Source organism: Centropristis striata, chromosome 10, assembly GCF_030273125.1.
Source record: "Centropristis striata isolate RG_2023a ecotype Rhode Island chromosome 10, C.striata_1.0, whole genome shotgun sequence".
Taxonomy (NCBI): domain Eukaryota; kingdom Metazoa; phylum Chordata; class Actinopteri; order Perciformes; family Serranidae; genus Centropristis; species Centropristis striata.
The window spans coordinates 35146917-35163003 of NC_081526.1; the positions used below are offsets into that span (position 1 = coordinate 35146917).

Consider the following 16087-nt stretch of genomic DNA (forward strand, 5'->3'; position numbering starts at 1 on the left):
GAGGCAATTAAAAGGACAATGATGGCTCTGGCAGCTCATTTCACTGTGTCCACATACAGTTTATATATAAATCTGGACCGAGCCTGTAGGCAATATTGTGTATGTGAAAGGTGGGATTAACAAACATTCATCAAAAGTTGGTGTGAGGCCCAAACATGGACCGTGTGGGAAAGGTAGGCAGACAGGCAGATGGAGCTGAGCTGAACCCTGATCTTTTTCCCCAAACCTTAAGGAGGTGGTTTTTGTGCCTAAACCTAACTGTTTTACCCGTTAACAATGTGCTTAATATAAGCGGTAGTGACAAGTTTACATGTAGAAATCGGCTCTCGTCACAAGTCACGTCTCGTAGGATGTCATACAAACCAAAACCTTACCCTGCTTTTTTTTTTCCTAACCTAATAGAAGTTCGGTTTTACAGCAACAACAACAACATTAACAATACGTAGGTCACCACTTCAGCAGGTAGGCAGGAGGGTAAGTGGGTGGCCCAAACAAACCAAGGACTTTAAACCAGGAGATCTGCGATACTTAAGCCTAACCCTGCTCTTTTTTTACTAACCTTAAGGAAGTGTTTTTGTTGCTGAAACCTAACCGTTTACAACATTAACAATACGTAGGTTACCACTTGGGCAGATAGACTGGAGGGGCCCAAACAAACCTCAGACTCTAAACCTGGAGACCTGAGTTCATCCCCCATGATGGGAAGATATTGTTGTTGTTGTTGGTGGCCCAAACAAACCAAAGACTTTAAACCAGGAGATCGGAGTTTACGTCCCGTTGTTGGAAGTTAAGTCAGAAGTAATGCTTTTTTTCCTAACCTTGAGGAGGTGGTTTTGGTGCCTTAACCTAACCAGTTAACACATTAACAATGTGCTTAAAACAAGCGTTGGTGACGTGTTTAAAGCAGCGATTATCATATTTCGTACAACATCACACAAACCAAAACATTACCTTACTCTCTCTGTTTCCTAATGAACTGGTTCTAAAGCTAACCGTTTTACAACATTAACAATGTATAAAGCAGCGATTGTCACGCTTTAATACAGCTCTCGTCATGTCACGTTTCATCAGATATACAACTCACGCTGCACACTTTTTTGTAAGAAATTGTGTAGTCACCAGCTGTACATATCCACCACATGTAACCTTTTTGTCTTCTTCCAGATTGTTTTTTACGAAGACCAAAACTTCGAGGGTCGATACTACGAGTGCACCAGTGACTGTCCTGAGCTTAACGCCCACTTCAGCCACTGTAACTCAGTGCGTGTGGAGAGCGGGGCCTGGGTGCTGTATGAGAGGCCCAACTACCTGGGCTACCAGTACATCCTGACCCGGGGGGAGTACCCAGACTACCAGTGCTGGATGGGCTTCAGCGACAGCATCAGGTCCTGCCGGCTCGTACGCAACGTGAGTATTTATTTACATGCACGTGTATACAAAAACACTGTAGTTTATTTCCATACTGCTTCCAAGTGACAAAATGAAGTTGTCAACTAACAAAGATAAATATAAAACAGTAATAGTGCACGTCTGAGGAAACAGATGTTTTTCCTCTGGTGCCTTACAATATTAAAAAAGTGTATTTTCTAAGGACGTGATGTTTTTCAGGGCATTCCATGTCCAGAGTGCAAAAAAGAGAAAGCAGTTTTACAAAGCCTGGGAAAAGACAAGAAGCAAGACATATATAATTGTAATTAATTCCCATGCATGCTGGTTAGAGTCATCACAGTCCACAGAGCTTCTCGGGGGCCCTTCCTCTCTTCTTGCACCATGCACAGGCAGCTGAAGCCCAGTGAGTTCACCAATATGGAAATGCATGATGTGATTGGGCATCTTTTAGGGACTTTTCAATGAAGAAGAGTTGGCCACACTGCTCACTACATTCCAAATCTTAGACAGCTCTGATGAGTCCAGCTTGACACTGAATGTTTCTGGCCACAGTAGATACTTAAACCTGCAACAAGTTTCTGTCCAATGATGAAACGAAATGATGTAACAAGTAGCACAGGTGCAGACCAGAACTTTAAACCTTGAGACCAGTGTTTGAAAGCTGTATAGTTGTCTGGAATAAGTGTTTTTAAGCCAAACCCAGTTATGTTAACCTAACCTGAACCAAAGTGATGCCACATATTTACAACGTGTTGCGGTTGTCATGTGTTTGCAGTCCGAGGTCTCTTTGCTGCATGTCCTCCCCTCTGTCTCCCCCTTCTGTTCTCTGTGTCACTGGCTAATAAAGCATGAAAAATACAACAACAAAAACATCTTTAGAAAAAGACTTAAGTTCATATTAAGTGTATCTGTGGTTTGCAAAAACCTTCAATGCAAACATTTATTCTGGCGTGTTGCTTGCATGGCTGAAAACCAAGCAAACATTTCACCCAGAGCACCACTTTTAATGCAATTGAACCCAAATTGAATGGATATGGTGTTTTATTGGTCCTGCACAATGTTCTCAACCATTGCATGATCAACTCATCCTATTCTGTGATGCAAACAATCACAAGTAACACGTTAACGTGAACATACAATAAAATCGTGAGCACCAAAAACCTCCCATCTCATGCAAGTTGGAGGGAAGTTGTTCCTTTTTTATAGGAGTCTGTGTTGGTTATTTGATGGGGTTACATTGGAATGTGTGCACACACAAAAAATCTGCACCTTGTCTTTACTTGTACTCAAAAGCAACAATATTAACACTTTATTTAAACTCGTAAGGCACAGAGGTTTCCCTCATTTACAGTGACGATGAGTACATTTACAAACAGTAAAGAAATACAAATTCAAAAAAATACAGACATCAGACAGGATAAATAAATGAGTAAAATGCTATTTAAAATGACCAAAGCTAAAAACAGTTGCAAACAGTTGCAGGAAAGTCGGCAATTGAAAAAATGTTCTGGGCGTATTGATCCTCAGTGTAAGCTGATGATCGTTCCAGGTCACAGGGCATTAAAATAAAAGGCTGACTTCCAAGTTCAGTCAGCACACGGGGAACTGTGAGAGCAAACCAATTATTAGATTGTGTCAAATAGTGTCCATGATTCCAATCAGGAAGTTTTGTTTTGTTTCTTTCGCCCATATCTATCAATTTTTCAACATATATTGTGTATGTGTGTTCTGAACCTTTTCCTTTGTCCCGCAGGTCCCTGGTGTGTACCGGATCCGTATCTACGAGCGTCCTGACTTCAGCGGCCAGATGTTGGAGTGTAACGAGGACCTAGACGACCTGCCGGAGCACTGGCACCTGAACGAGGCTCACTCTGCCCAGGTGCAGGACGGAGCCTGGGTCTTCTACGAGCTGCCCAACTACCGCGGGCGGCAGTACCTGCTGGAGAGAGGAGCGTACCGCCGCTTCACCGAGTGGGCCGCCATGAACCCCAACGTGGGCTCCTTCCGCCGCATCCGAGACGTGTAGAGCGTCTCTCCTTCAGTTCTCACGTTGTTTACACATCTGTAATAAAGAGAAAGGATTGTTTGTTCAACCCACCGTGTTCTGTGTGATCATCAGAGGTGGTTTACATGTAAAAATGTAAGGAGCAAATTATAATAAAACAAAAAAGCTGTTGTCTGAATCAATGAATAAAGTAGCACCTGTTGTTTTTTAAATCCCTGATGCCATGGACACTCATGGGGGTTTTAGAGTCTTTAGCATTTCTTAAAAGTGAATATTTTCATTGCCTGTCAACCTTAGTTATTCACTTTTGTTCTGGACAAACAATCAGTTGCCTAAACAATGAAAATTATAAAGAATAATAATAATAATAAAAGGGTTTTTTTTTTGTCCAAAAAAGACACAAATAGACAAAAAATTACCAAAAAACCGAAACTTACCAAAAAAGAAACAAAAAGACACAAAATGATTATTAAGAAAAATGACAACTAAAAACACTTTTAGGCTGTTTCTGATGTTGTCCTTGGTAAAATCATATCTGCTTTTGCACCTTTACACACATTTCTTGAATCATGTAACGTGTTGGAGGATCACTTTTAAAATGTATTTCACTACACTAATAAGCAAAATGTGATTCATAACTTTGTAAACCCATTCGATTACTCAAGTAACGTCTTCTATATGTATTACTTGAATTAACAGGAATTAACTGGAATACTTCAGAATCATCTGCTAAGCTCATAATTCATTTTGTGAACACTTGTTTATGGCAATGGCCTTATCACTGTCTACAGAGGAAAAGCTGTGTATGGACACTCGTTTTGTCTAGCGACGAGACAAATATCATCCAGCATAAATATCATTTTCATGTTCCCTTTCCCGTTCTTTGTCTGCCAAAGTGTCAGTTAACCTCCGTCAGTGTCATGTGGTGTGTGTCGCAGGTGAAATGTGCATGCACAAATTGTTGCTTGTTTTTTGTTCTGTTGCACAAATCACATTTTTTTTTAGAAATGCATAGAAACGCCAGGGGTCCCTTGACCTCAAGATATCCATAAAAATGTGTTATGTTTCCCATGAGTGTCTCCTTTAGAGATAAACCCATCTCCGCATAATCTCATGCAGTTTGAGGCAACATGTAGTTATTATTTTGTCCTCTTGTATGTGAGTATTTGTGCATCCTGGGATCCCTAAACAGTCAACAGAGCTGCATAAATCGGGTCTGACTGGAAAGCTGAGACTCTTGTGGATTCAATGAGCCCAATTTTCTTCATGTGTGATGATGTTAGTGAGTGAAACTTGAGCTCAGTGTATAAAATGAGCTGCTGTGACCTCTAGGATAATCACCGCCTCATGAAACTTTACAACCACAAACTAGAGACCTGGAGCATTCAGAGGACGGATGGCTGAGACACTAGATTCACTATAAGGGGCTTTCTCAGCAGCAACACAACACTAGTGTACAAAATACACAAATCTACTAAATGTCAAAAGTTTCTGAAATCACTGCATGGGTTTTTCCTCTGCTGTTCCTGAGCTGCATCTCTCACCTGTTTCCCGACTAAGACAGTAAAAAGGAGCGGTTAAGTGGAAGAGATTAGAAATGCTGTTTAACTACCGTACTGAAAAAAACCACAATGAGTGAGGAAGCAAAAGTGGATTTGTTTGCACAAACATGGAGAGCAGTCATCTAGATCAGAAAGTTCAGATTTGGTTGAGAAGGCCTCGTATACCTGCAGAAAAACATGCAACCACATAAACATGTCATCAGGATAAGCTTCTGAGTAAAGATGTCTGAATGTGGCTCTTCTTCATGTACAGTGTGTGTGTTAGAGCCGGTCCTCCTCTGGTCTTCAGCTGCAGCAGTCTGCTGTGCTGTGCAGACAGTCGTGTGACTCCAGCTGAAAGGAGTCCAGGAGGGAGGTCACAGAGCTCAGCTAAACCTGTTGACAAAGAGGAGCAGCTTGCTGATGACTCAGTGGGATTTGGCGGTAAGAGCCCGGAGCATGCCAGCTGCTGTTAGTGCTGACTCTGGCTCTGTGGAACAACACTGTGACCCAGACAACACAAAGGGAGTCCAGCCAGCACGTTCTCCCAGCTGGAGGTATTCACCTCTAAAGCCTCTTTGTTTACCGCAGCCACTGACACTCTGAGCGGGAAACAGGAGAGAGAGAGCGAGCTGCAGGGACATCACAGTGAGCCATGCTGCGCCCTCTGCTGGACCAAGTTCAGAGCTGCAGCTCACAGAGTTTTCTGTTTCTGTTGGTTCAGTTTACAGAAAACGTGACAGCTTAACGTTATATTTGTGTGTTTCCAATATTCCTCTGCACAAAGACAGATTCATAAAAGATAAGACAAGACAGGACTTTATTAAATACCGAAGGAAATTGTGATTCCGGATTGCTCCAAAGTTACAAAAACAATCACAACATGGGATATAAAAGAAAAGCAATGAACAAAATAGGTAACAATATGATAATGAACATAATATACATGATGTTAATATTAGTCAGTCCGATATGTTAGATAGCTTTCCTCCCTGCAGAAAGGAGAGAAACTGTTTCCCCAGTTTGGTGTTGAAGACGTCGACTGACCTGCACAGAGGACGACTTCACTCTGAGCTCATGGTGTCTCATGTCTCATGTCTCATGTCCCACAGTTCAGTTCAACAACATGTGCAAAGTCTATGCAACCTCTTTCACTCTCTGGAGGTTTGGTCTATTTTGTCTGTTTCTGACTCCTTCTCATTCTGTCTCTATATAAACTTAAATAATGTTCACAATGACATGTTGGTATCATTGTTTTCAGCACAGCCTCACTTCTATGATCATCATTGTTTCACTTTGACTTACTGGATCAACATTTTGAACACAAGAAACAAACATTGAATGATGTTTTTTGTGAAGAATTGTAAATGTTGGTTCCAAATCTAAGAGGTAAAATGAAGCGAAGAGAAGAGAAGAGAACTGTCTCTATAATGTCTTTTTGGTCATTTTGTGTCTTTTTTTGTGGAATATTTGATTTTTTTTTGGAGTATTTGACCTTATCTACAAATTTAAAAAAAAAGACACAAAATTAACAAAAAGACATAAAATGTCCAGAAAAGACACAAAAAGACACCATATCACAAAATAACCTACAATAACCATGCATGATCCTGCATTTAGGTGCAAAATTAAGTCTGGACATCACAATTGAAAACACAAAGAGGACCTTGATGTCAGGTGGTAGAAAAGGGGAGGGAGGTTGGCATCTCAAGTGGATTACAATTGTAACCCACATGAGTACCAAACCCATTTATGCTGAGCTTACCATGCCCCACCACACGGTGGTGCACCAGCTCTGTATTCATGGTCACAACCGCGCAGTGCGTGCTCGTCCTGTGAGCATAGACTGTTTATAAATAATGGACGTAGTCACCGTGACGTCACCCGTTGGTTTGTGGCCCGTTGGAAGCATCGAGTTCATCGTTACACTCGTCACCATCTTGAGTCGCCATCTTGTTTCTGATACGGGGAGCAGCCCATATCTGGACTGTGGAGGAGCGACTAGAAAGTCATGTGATGAATATGGATACAGTCGTAATTGAAATGTATTTTCTGCGCCCAGCCTGTAGATTGTTGTCTTTGCTGGATCAGGGATTGATCGGTACGATTCTGAACCTTCAGCTGTTCAGTGGCAATTATTATTATTATTAGATATTTTATTTTTATTTTGTTTGAAAGAGCTCTATTTTTGTTCTGTTTTTTCTAATTGAGTGCACTGCAAAATAATAATTGTTGGTAGGCAATAAAAGGATCATTGCTCAACTTCCAGTCAGAGTCCAGCTTTCTGAACCAAGAGGAAATCTGGGTTGCTTTCTTCCATTGAGGTTAAAGGCGCTACACCAGGGGTGTCAAACTCAAATACACAGTGGGCCAAAATGTAAAACTTGGACAAAGTCGCGGGCCAACATTGATATTTATTGAAAAAATTGACCTAAACAAGTTCAGACGAAACGGAACAAGCAAAGCTTGATATAACTTAATATTGCAAACATGCAAAATCGAATATCAAATAAAACAAACAAACACATCAATGGCATTCATTTCTTAAATAAAATTTAAATAAAAATCTTATGTCCCTTTATTTTATATATGGACTTCTTTAAATTTAAATTTAACAGTAATCTTTTTCCACAGGCTAAAAATAAATGTAAGAATAAAATAACAATAATAACCCAAATGACTAATAATAATATCTTTCAATGAATGTGCAACCATTCAAGCCTTGGACTAGGAAGAAAAAGTGCATAAAGACAACTTTAATTGTTGCTCAGTTTGCTACACACTGATCTACTGTGTTCAAGCCAAAACACGAGAAGAGCATTCTGGGATTTGTAGTATTATTTGCGCTGTATATCCAATCCAATCCAATCCCCTTTATTTATATAGCACAATTTTAGCAAACACAAGGTTTCCAAAGTGCTGCACAAACAATAAATACATAACACAATACAAAGAGATGTAGTAAACAATAGATCAGTAAGATGCAATAAGATAAAATAAATTAAAAATGGGATAAAAAATAAATAAAATAAAATGTAAAATGTACTGCCCGCACAAAATAAAATATGCATGAATACAATAAAAACAAAAAATCATAAAATCATAAAATCAACATAAAATCAACACTCTACGTGGTGTTAAAAGCCAACGAGAAGAGGTGGTATAATACCGGCGGGCCAGCTCTGGTTGTCATTTGGTATTTCCTTGCAGGCCAAATATAATTATACTGCGGGCCAAATTTGGCCCAATGGTCATAACAGTATTAGTACTTGGGTCCACACTTTGGGTTAGCACAGCCGCAGATGTTATTGGAGTAAAGGGCAAATTAAACAGACAGCAACTTATTTTTCAACTTTCTGCACGAGGACGTTCTTAGAAAGAGTTTGTGCCTGACCACAGCCCGTCTGCTGCAGTGATATTAGCATGTGTTTTTAGTGCAGATCAAAGCGCTTTCATCCTGAATCAGCTCTCGGTGAACCTGTGTGTCACACAGCTGCCTTTCATCACTTATTGAACAATCCATTAGGAGGATTTCTGGGAGACATTTCCAGGAAAAAACCCACGTCCATCACAGAGGGTATTACTCCATAAAGTCTGTTATAAACAGCTCAGTGCTGCTGCTGCTGCTTTCTCTCTCTGCTATTTTTAACCAGCAGTAGATTTTTCTGTTTAATGTATTTGACCCTCTGTCTCAGCTGTATGTTCCTCCCTCTTACTACATTACGTCCATCTCTCCATCTTCACCATACAAGGTAACTGTTGCAGCCAGAAACGACATTCTTTCCCCGGGATTAACGTTGTTCCTCTCAGACCGATCGCAGACACACAAGTTATAAATAACCGAGCCAGAGGAAACGAGGGGCTCCGAGGGGAAGACTGCCAGCAGCACCACTGTTTGAGGGCTGTGAAACATTAAAGGAGTTTGTTTTTTTAATGCAAATTACAAAGAATCATAAAACATCTGCATGACACACATGATGCTGTAGGTGAAGAGAGTCAACGTGAGCTCATTCCTGCAGACATGAAGCTGGACATCTGATTGTAAAAGTGGTTTTAGAGCGCAAGCAAGACAACAAGAGATCACACACAGCTTTTATCCTGACCTCAATGTGAAACCAGCCAAAAAATGTGTTCATATTAAATGTTAAAGACACCCTGAATGCTTAAAAAATTATAACTCTATCAAATATTTCTCTGCACGCTGGGGCATGGACTCAGATCTCTGGGGTCAAAGTCTTGTGTTTGTTGGATCCAAACACCAGCAGCAATGGATCTGCTGCTGTTTATCACATCACTGTGTGTCATTAATGAGATGTGGATCTCCTGCACGCAAAACTTTGGACTTTAGTGTATTCACTGTTTGCACTTTTGTGTAAGAAAAAGTGCAAAGTCGTGTTACTTGTATGCAGATTTAATTACTCCATGATCTCTGTGTGATCTCTGCAGGCTGACAGCTTTCACATCATGTTTCACAGACAGAATACAACTTAAAAAATATTTTAAAAAATTTAAAAGTCCTTTTGAGTCATCTGTCTGAAGTCTGACGTCCTAAATATCAAGTCAAAGATGAGTCTTTTATTAGTTCAGTCTCAAGTTTGTCTTTATTCTGCTTCGGTTGAAGTCATGTGACTCGAGTGAAGACGTCACAGGACAAAATGAACAATGTTTAAACTCAATTAAACAATTAAACAACAAAATTCAACAACAGATGAGTTCATTTTTCTCTATCATCCATATTTTCATTCCCCTCTTGAAAAGACCTTTCTCTCCTGATGAAGGATAATGCCGTACACAATCTTGTGAACATTAAACATTTAAAATTTGTAGCATGAACCAAGGGGATCCATAAGATACATTGCAATGGTGTTGCAAAATCAACAAAATCAGTTTTCTTTTTGGTCATCTGGTGTCTTTTTGAGCGTTTTTGGTAATTTGGTGTCTTATTGTGTCTTTTTTTGGACAATTTATGCCTTTTTTGTCATTTTGTGTCTTTTTTTTGTTGTATCTGTAAACAGTCAGAAGAACCGAATGTTTTCAGCTTTGTGATGACGACTTTTCAGCTGATCCAAGAGGGTTTTTAAATAGTTTATCAGCTAAAGAAAAAGAAGGAGAAATTTCATAAAGCTCTGTAAACATATTTTTAATATTCTCTTCGGCAAAAACAATTTCATGTGCATGAGTCATGTCCAAATTTTTGCTCATTTGTACATTTCATTATTTTGCAGCAATTTGGAATGAGTAAAATCCTGCAGAAAGGATCACTGACAACGTGAGAAAACGTTAAGTTAAGAATATGAAAATGTTCCTGCATGAGTTTTCTCTTTATTTTCTTTGGGTTGGTCTTCAGTGCAGACAGCTGCTGCAGATGCTGGAAAAGCAACTTTTTCTGCAGGATTTTCCAACATTGAATCAGAAGTTCTCAGTCTTAAGGGCAGAGAACAGCTGTTAGGAATGCTTTCTCTCTCTGAAACGTCCTGGTCAGTCAAAGTCTCCAGCAAGATATCCTGAAGCTAAAAACAGAGAGAAAACGAGCTGCAGGACTCTGGTTTCTCTCAGACCACTTGCTTTTATTTTATTTTTTTACCCATTCCAGAGACAAAATAAACCCTGCTTCCCTAGCTGTAAGCAGCAGAACCATCAGATCCAGGACGTGGAGTCTCAGATCCAGATCAGACCAGATCCAGGATGTGGAACCTCAGATCCAGATCAGACCAGATCCAGGACCTGGAGCCTCAGATCCAGATCAGATCAGATCCAGGACATGGAACACTCAGATCCAGATCAGATCGGATCCAGGACGTGGAGCCTCAGATCCAGATCAGATCCAGGACATGGAACCCTCAGATCCAGATCAGATCACATCCAGGACGTGGAGCCTCAGATCCAGATCAGATCAGATCCAGGACCTGGAGCCTCAGATCCAGACTAGATAAATTTGCTCTCAGTGTCTCGTCACCTCTGGTCCTCTGAGAGACGGACCGCTGAGAGGTCGTGTCCCTGTGATGTGGCGCTCTGCCCGCCACACCTTCAGAAGGCCAGCATCCTTCACACACCTGCCACTCAAACACACACACACACACACACACACACACACACACACACCTGTGTTCACACCTATCCAGCGTGACTCACACACATACGGACCTGCTGGGAGCTTAATTTGGACCTGAAGAAGACGATTTGAGGAGCTGAGTGTCTCAGAGCTTCTGTTTCTCCACATTAGATATAATATAAATAGTATTTTTTATAATAAATCAGGTAATAAAAATAATCTTCTATCTGTAACTGCTGTAACACCTGAAATCCTTATTTACATGATATAAATATATGTTAACAAATAACATTGAAATATACAGATTACATAAATAAACACACAAATAAGTTAAATAAACATTTGGAAATAAATAAATAAATCCACAAAAAAATAAAATAAAATAAAAAATGGGGAATGAGAAGCAATGGAAAAAAAGATAAGGAAAATAAAAAATAAATACACTATATAAAAATAAATAAAAAAAGAAATAAAAAAGATGTATTTAAAATATTATAGAAATACATTAATACAGAAATATGAAACATAAATATTAAAATAAATCACATTTTTAAAAAAAATCATTTATTTTTTGTTACTTGGTTTTATATTTCCAGCTGAATAATAATAATAATAACAATAATAATAATACATGAGTTTTATATAGCTTTTTTTTAACACTCAAGACGGTTTACATAACAGAACAAGTAAATAAAGAATAATAATAAATAAGAAAATAATTTATTTTGGAAGAAAAATAATTCAGTAGTTGTTGGCAGAATTTGAAGAGGTGACCATGATTTATTCTTAAATTTATTCCTGTTTTCATCTCCACAATACTTTTCTTATTTCTTATTTTATTTGGAAGATGTATTCCTTTTTATGGCACTCATATAGCTCCAAATATTCCTGAATTATGAATACAATAATAATATAATAATAATATGTGTAATAAATAAAACACACACACACACATATATATATATATATATATATAACAAATATTTTATATTATTTTTTTGACTTAATATTACATTAATTTTCTGCACATTATTTAAAGACTTTTGAGTTATGTCATTTTGACTGTTTGATGTTTTTTTTCCCGAGAAACAGTTCCCAGTGAGACCAGCAGGGGTCAGGCTCTGCTGCAGCTCAGAGCTGCTGTCAGACGTCATACACAAACACACACACACACACACACACACACACACACACACACACACGTCTGTGTTCAGTCTCGATGGTTCCTGCAGAGAGAAACAGGCTGAAAGATGATTATTTTAGTTGCAGCAGCTGTTTATTAAACAGAAGATAAATGGAAGAAGACGCAGAAACAGGAAGTCCTGCAGTGGTCAATAGATGATTCACACACACACACACACACACACACACTCTCACACACACACACTCTCACACACACACACACACACAAACACACACCTTTGTGCTGGTGTGACGTCAGCGCCGGGAGAAGGAAAAAAGAAACCGCATTGCCATGGAAACTCATCTCCTCCGTTCCTGTGATCTCTGATCCGTCGTAGATCTGAGAACACCAAGGCTCCAAAAAATGTTTCAGTTGACTGTGTTTACCTTTATTGATCTATAAATAGATGTTTATTGTCTGTTTAAAGCAGAACTGAGGCTGAGGATCATTTTTAAACAGATGTTTGTTGGTAGATTTTCGCCTAAAATTTGTTAAAGGTGATTTGATACATTTATTTAACATATAGATATCAACACGAAATTTCACCAGATTGTTATTCATATTAAGACAATATTTTTTTTGCATTACAAGTTTTCCGACATGTTATGTTTTAGATATGCAAATGAGCTGTGAACTCATTAAATATGAGCTAATTTGCATATATTTCCAGGACAGAAATGTGAACACTGGATAAAGCTAATTTCAAAGCTGTTATTATATTTTGTTGACATGTTAGGCTCAAAAGTTTTTCAAAGAATGAAATTGGGAAGTGGTGTGTATAAATGAATGAAATGATTAATGTATTAAGGGTTTAGTACATTATGATATGAGATGTCTCAAATTTTGTTGCAGCAGTTTTTCGGTTGATACCATTTTTTGCACTCATTTGTTGATAAATTTGAAAGTAAATGTGAAAACCCCCTCCAGATTCCCACATTCAGACGCTAAGACCTTCAGAAAAGCAGAGAAAAATCCATGCTGTGATTTGGTTTCCAAACAATTTGTAGATTTCTGTGTTTTCTGCAATCGTTTATTGTGTTGCTCTAAATTAGCTCTGAGAAGAGAGACAAACGGACAAAGACGATGTAAAAGTTTGGTTCAGCTTCATTCAAATATACTCCCTTATTGTGAATCTAGTGTCTCAGCCATCCGTCCTCTGAATGCTCCAGGTCTCTAGTTTGTGGTTGTAAAGTTTCATGAGGCTGTGATTATCCTAGAGGTCACAGCAGCTCATTTTATACACTGAGCTCTAGTTTCACTCACTAACATCATCACACATGAAGAAAATTGGGCTCATTGAATCCACAAGAGTCTCAGCTTTCCAGTCAGACCCGATTTATGCAGCTCACAGACTGTTTCGGGACCCCAGGATGCACAAAGATTCACATACAAGAGGACACAATAACACATATATATGCATGTAATCTGCATAAAGTGGGCATGTCTCAACAGAGGAGAATTGTGGGTGCACATAGAACCCGTTTCCTTTAGATATCTTGAGGTCGGAGGTCAAGGGGATGCTTTAAAAATTCTCATTTGCGCTCCTTGAATGCACAAGAGTCTCAGCTTTCCAGTCAGACCCGATTTATGCAGCTCACAGACTGTTTAGGGACCACATGATGCACAAAGATTCACCTATAATAGGCCAAAATTACACATTTAATGCACATTTTGCCCTAAACTGCAGGAAATCAGCATAAAGTGGGCATGTCCGTAAAGAGGAGAGTCATGGGTGCCCAAATAACCCATTTTCATTCAGATAACTCAAGGGACGCCTTTTGGGACTGACATCATCATACATGAAGAAAATTGGGCTCATTGAATCCACAAGAGTCTCAGCTTTCCAGTCAGACCCGATTTATGCAGCTCACACACTGTTTAGAGACCCCAGGATGCTCAAAGATTCACATACAAAAGGACACAATCACACATTTGATGTACTTGTTTTTGCTTAAACTGCATGTAATCGGCATACAGTGGGGATGTCTGTAAAGAGGAGAGTCATGGGGACTCGTAGAACCCATTTTCAAACAGATATCTTGAGATCAAGGGACCCCTTTGGGGACTAACATCTCAAATGATAAAAAATTGGGCTCATTGAATCCACAAGAGTCTCAGCTTTCCAGTAAAATCTGGTGTGTTGGAAATGTTCCCATCAGCTCCTGAAAATCAACAGTTATTTTCCAGTTCAATCATTTCTCACCTTTACTGTGTGAGTGACAGATGACCAGTTTTGTCAGCGAGTGACAGTTGTGATTTTTCACCACAAAAAATCCAAAAGGAACTGATTCCAAGTGAGGTAGAACAATGAGAGTCATATTCAGTGTGAACATGTGCAGAGGATTCTGTTTGGTGAGTTTTTCTGTGTTAAAATTGATTGTTTGCTGCTTGTCAAGCTTCTCCACATGCTGAGGGTGGATTTTAAAAATGTTTTTGTCTCTGTTTGATGGAGCAGCTGCAGAGAGACATGGGCTGACGTGCAGCTAAAGGCAGCAGGTCTGAAGGACTTGGTGTACGAGGAGCACCATCCACCAGGTGAGCACCTTTTTATCCTTTCCAAAACCAAAAACCTCAGACTAACTGTGAGGAGAATGGATTAAACTGTGTGTTTACTGGCTCTAACGTGAGCTGGAAACACTAACTACAATGTCACATACAGCAGGAACATTTATTAATATGGTGTCAGAATAATCAGATAAATGAGTCGTGGGCTGGAGAAATAATAATGTGGAAAATCTGAGAGTTTTGTTCCTCAGAGGAAACACTGTTGACAGAAATTATTTTTGAACTTTGGTTTTGATCCTGAACAATCTCATCATGCTGCTGTTCACTGCAACTTAATCTGTTTTAAAGTAAAAAAAATGAGATGCTCCATGGGAAACTTGGGCTCATTTGAGCACCTGAATGCACCATTTCTTCATTAACCCTTCACATTAGTCTGTGGAGTGTCATCATCGCCATCATAATCCATAGCCAAGTGGCTGTAGGTGCACTGTGATGTTTTTCACCAGTTCTTTCCACAGTGATCGATCTTCTGCAGTTCTTTTTTCATTATACAGTGTCATATTCGCCGTACTTGCAATATTTGAGAGCCAGTTCTTTCCAGGTCTTACTCTGTTTCCAGGTACTCTGCCATGTAATATAGTATGAGCCAAGCTCAGTTCATCACGTGTCCAAACCATCTCAGTTTTCTTTCTTTGATGGTGGAGAATAAAGCTATTTGCTTCCTACTTTTCTGTACAGTTTCATCTTTAACACTCTCATTTGTTCTGTTTGCTGCGTTTGGAATCAGCAAGATCTTTTTAAAGCACTTCATTTCGGAAGCATTCACTTGTCTTTTTGTATCTGCATCTAATGTCCAGTTCTGTGTTCTAATACCCATAGTTCCATGAGTACACTTAAACGCAGTACACTATCCGCACTTACTAAGTACGCAGATGTCAGCAGGTGAGTGTTGTTCCAAATCTAATACTCCGAGGTGCACTTACCGGAAATGACGCTCGCAACAGCCGCCACGGCTCGTCACCCGCGAAAAACTTCCCACTTTGAACGGCGAAAAAATGATCCTTTGTGTTGTTTAATCTTTACTTCTACAATCCAGCAATATGGCTCCATTAACGCAGCAAATGAGGAAAATGCGCCGGCGTCATCAGCAACGTTACCTACCGCTCCACTGTTGTTTCGGCCGCCATTACAAACATTTTTTTCGGTTGCCGTTGAGTGCGTATAGTGTACATCGTTCCACACTCAGTGTTTTGACCGTTATGAGGGCAACATCTGGGTCCTTTAGGTTCACTTCTTTTCGCCGCGATCGGAATCACCCTGCGTACTCAAACTAAGTATAGTAAGTACGGGAAGTATGGAGATTAGAACACAGTGCATGATTCACAACCATATGTCATAGTTGATAGCACAAT

The 16087-nt window shown here is 39.4% G+C and overlaps 1 protein-coding gene across 1 annotated transcript; it reads left to right on the top strand.

The window, feature by feature from the left end:
- Positions 1 to 155: 155 nt before the first annotated feature.
- Positions 156 to 3578, top strand: LOC131978647 (gamma-crystallin B-like). Its single transcript, XM_059342355.1, has 4 exons — positions 156 to 162; positions 707 to 798; positions 1165 to 1407; positions 3143 to 3578. Exons 1-4 carry the CDS (start codon positions 156 to 158, stop codon positions 3413 to 3415), a joined length of 615 nt encoding a protein of 204 aa, XP_059198338.1. The 3' UTR covers positions 3416 to 3578.
- Positions 3579 to 16087: the final 12509 nt, after the last annotated feature.

What these genes read in the sequence shown, in the direction of transcription:
- LOC131978647 (XM_059342355.1), top strand. An exon ending in TGTTGGAAGTTAAGTCAGAA is followed by an intron (nt 799 to 1,164) that starts GTAATGCTTTTT and finishes GTCTTCTTCCAG; the next exon opens with ATTGTTTTTTACGAAGACCA. An exon ending in CCTGCCGGCTCGTACGCAAC is followed by an intron (nt 1,408 to 3,142) that starts GTGAGTATTTAT and finishes TTTGTCCCGCAG; the next exon opens with GTCCCTGGTGTGTACCGGAT.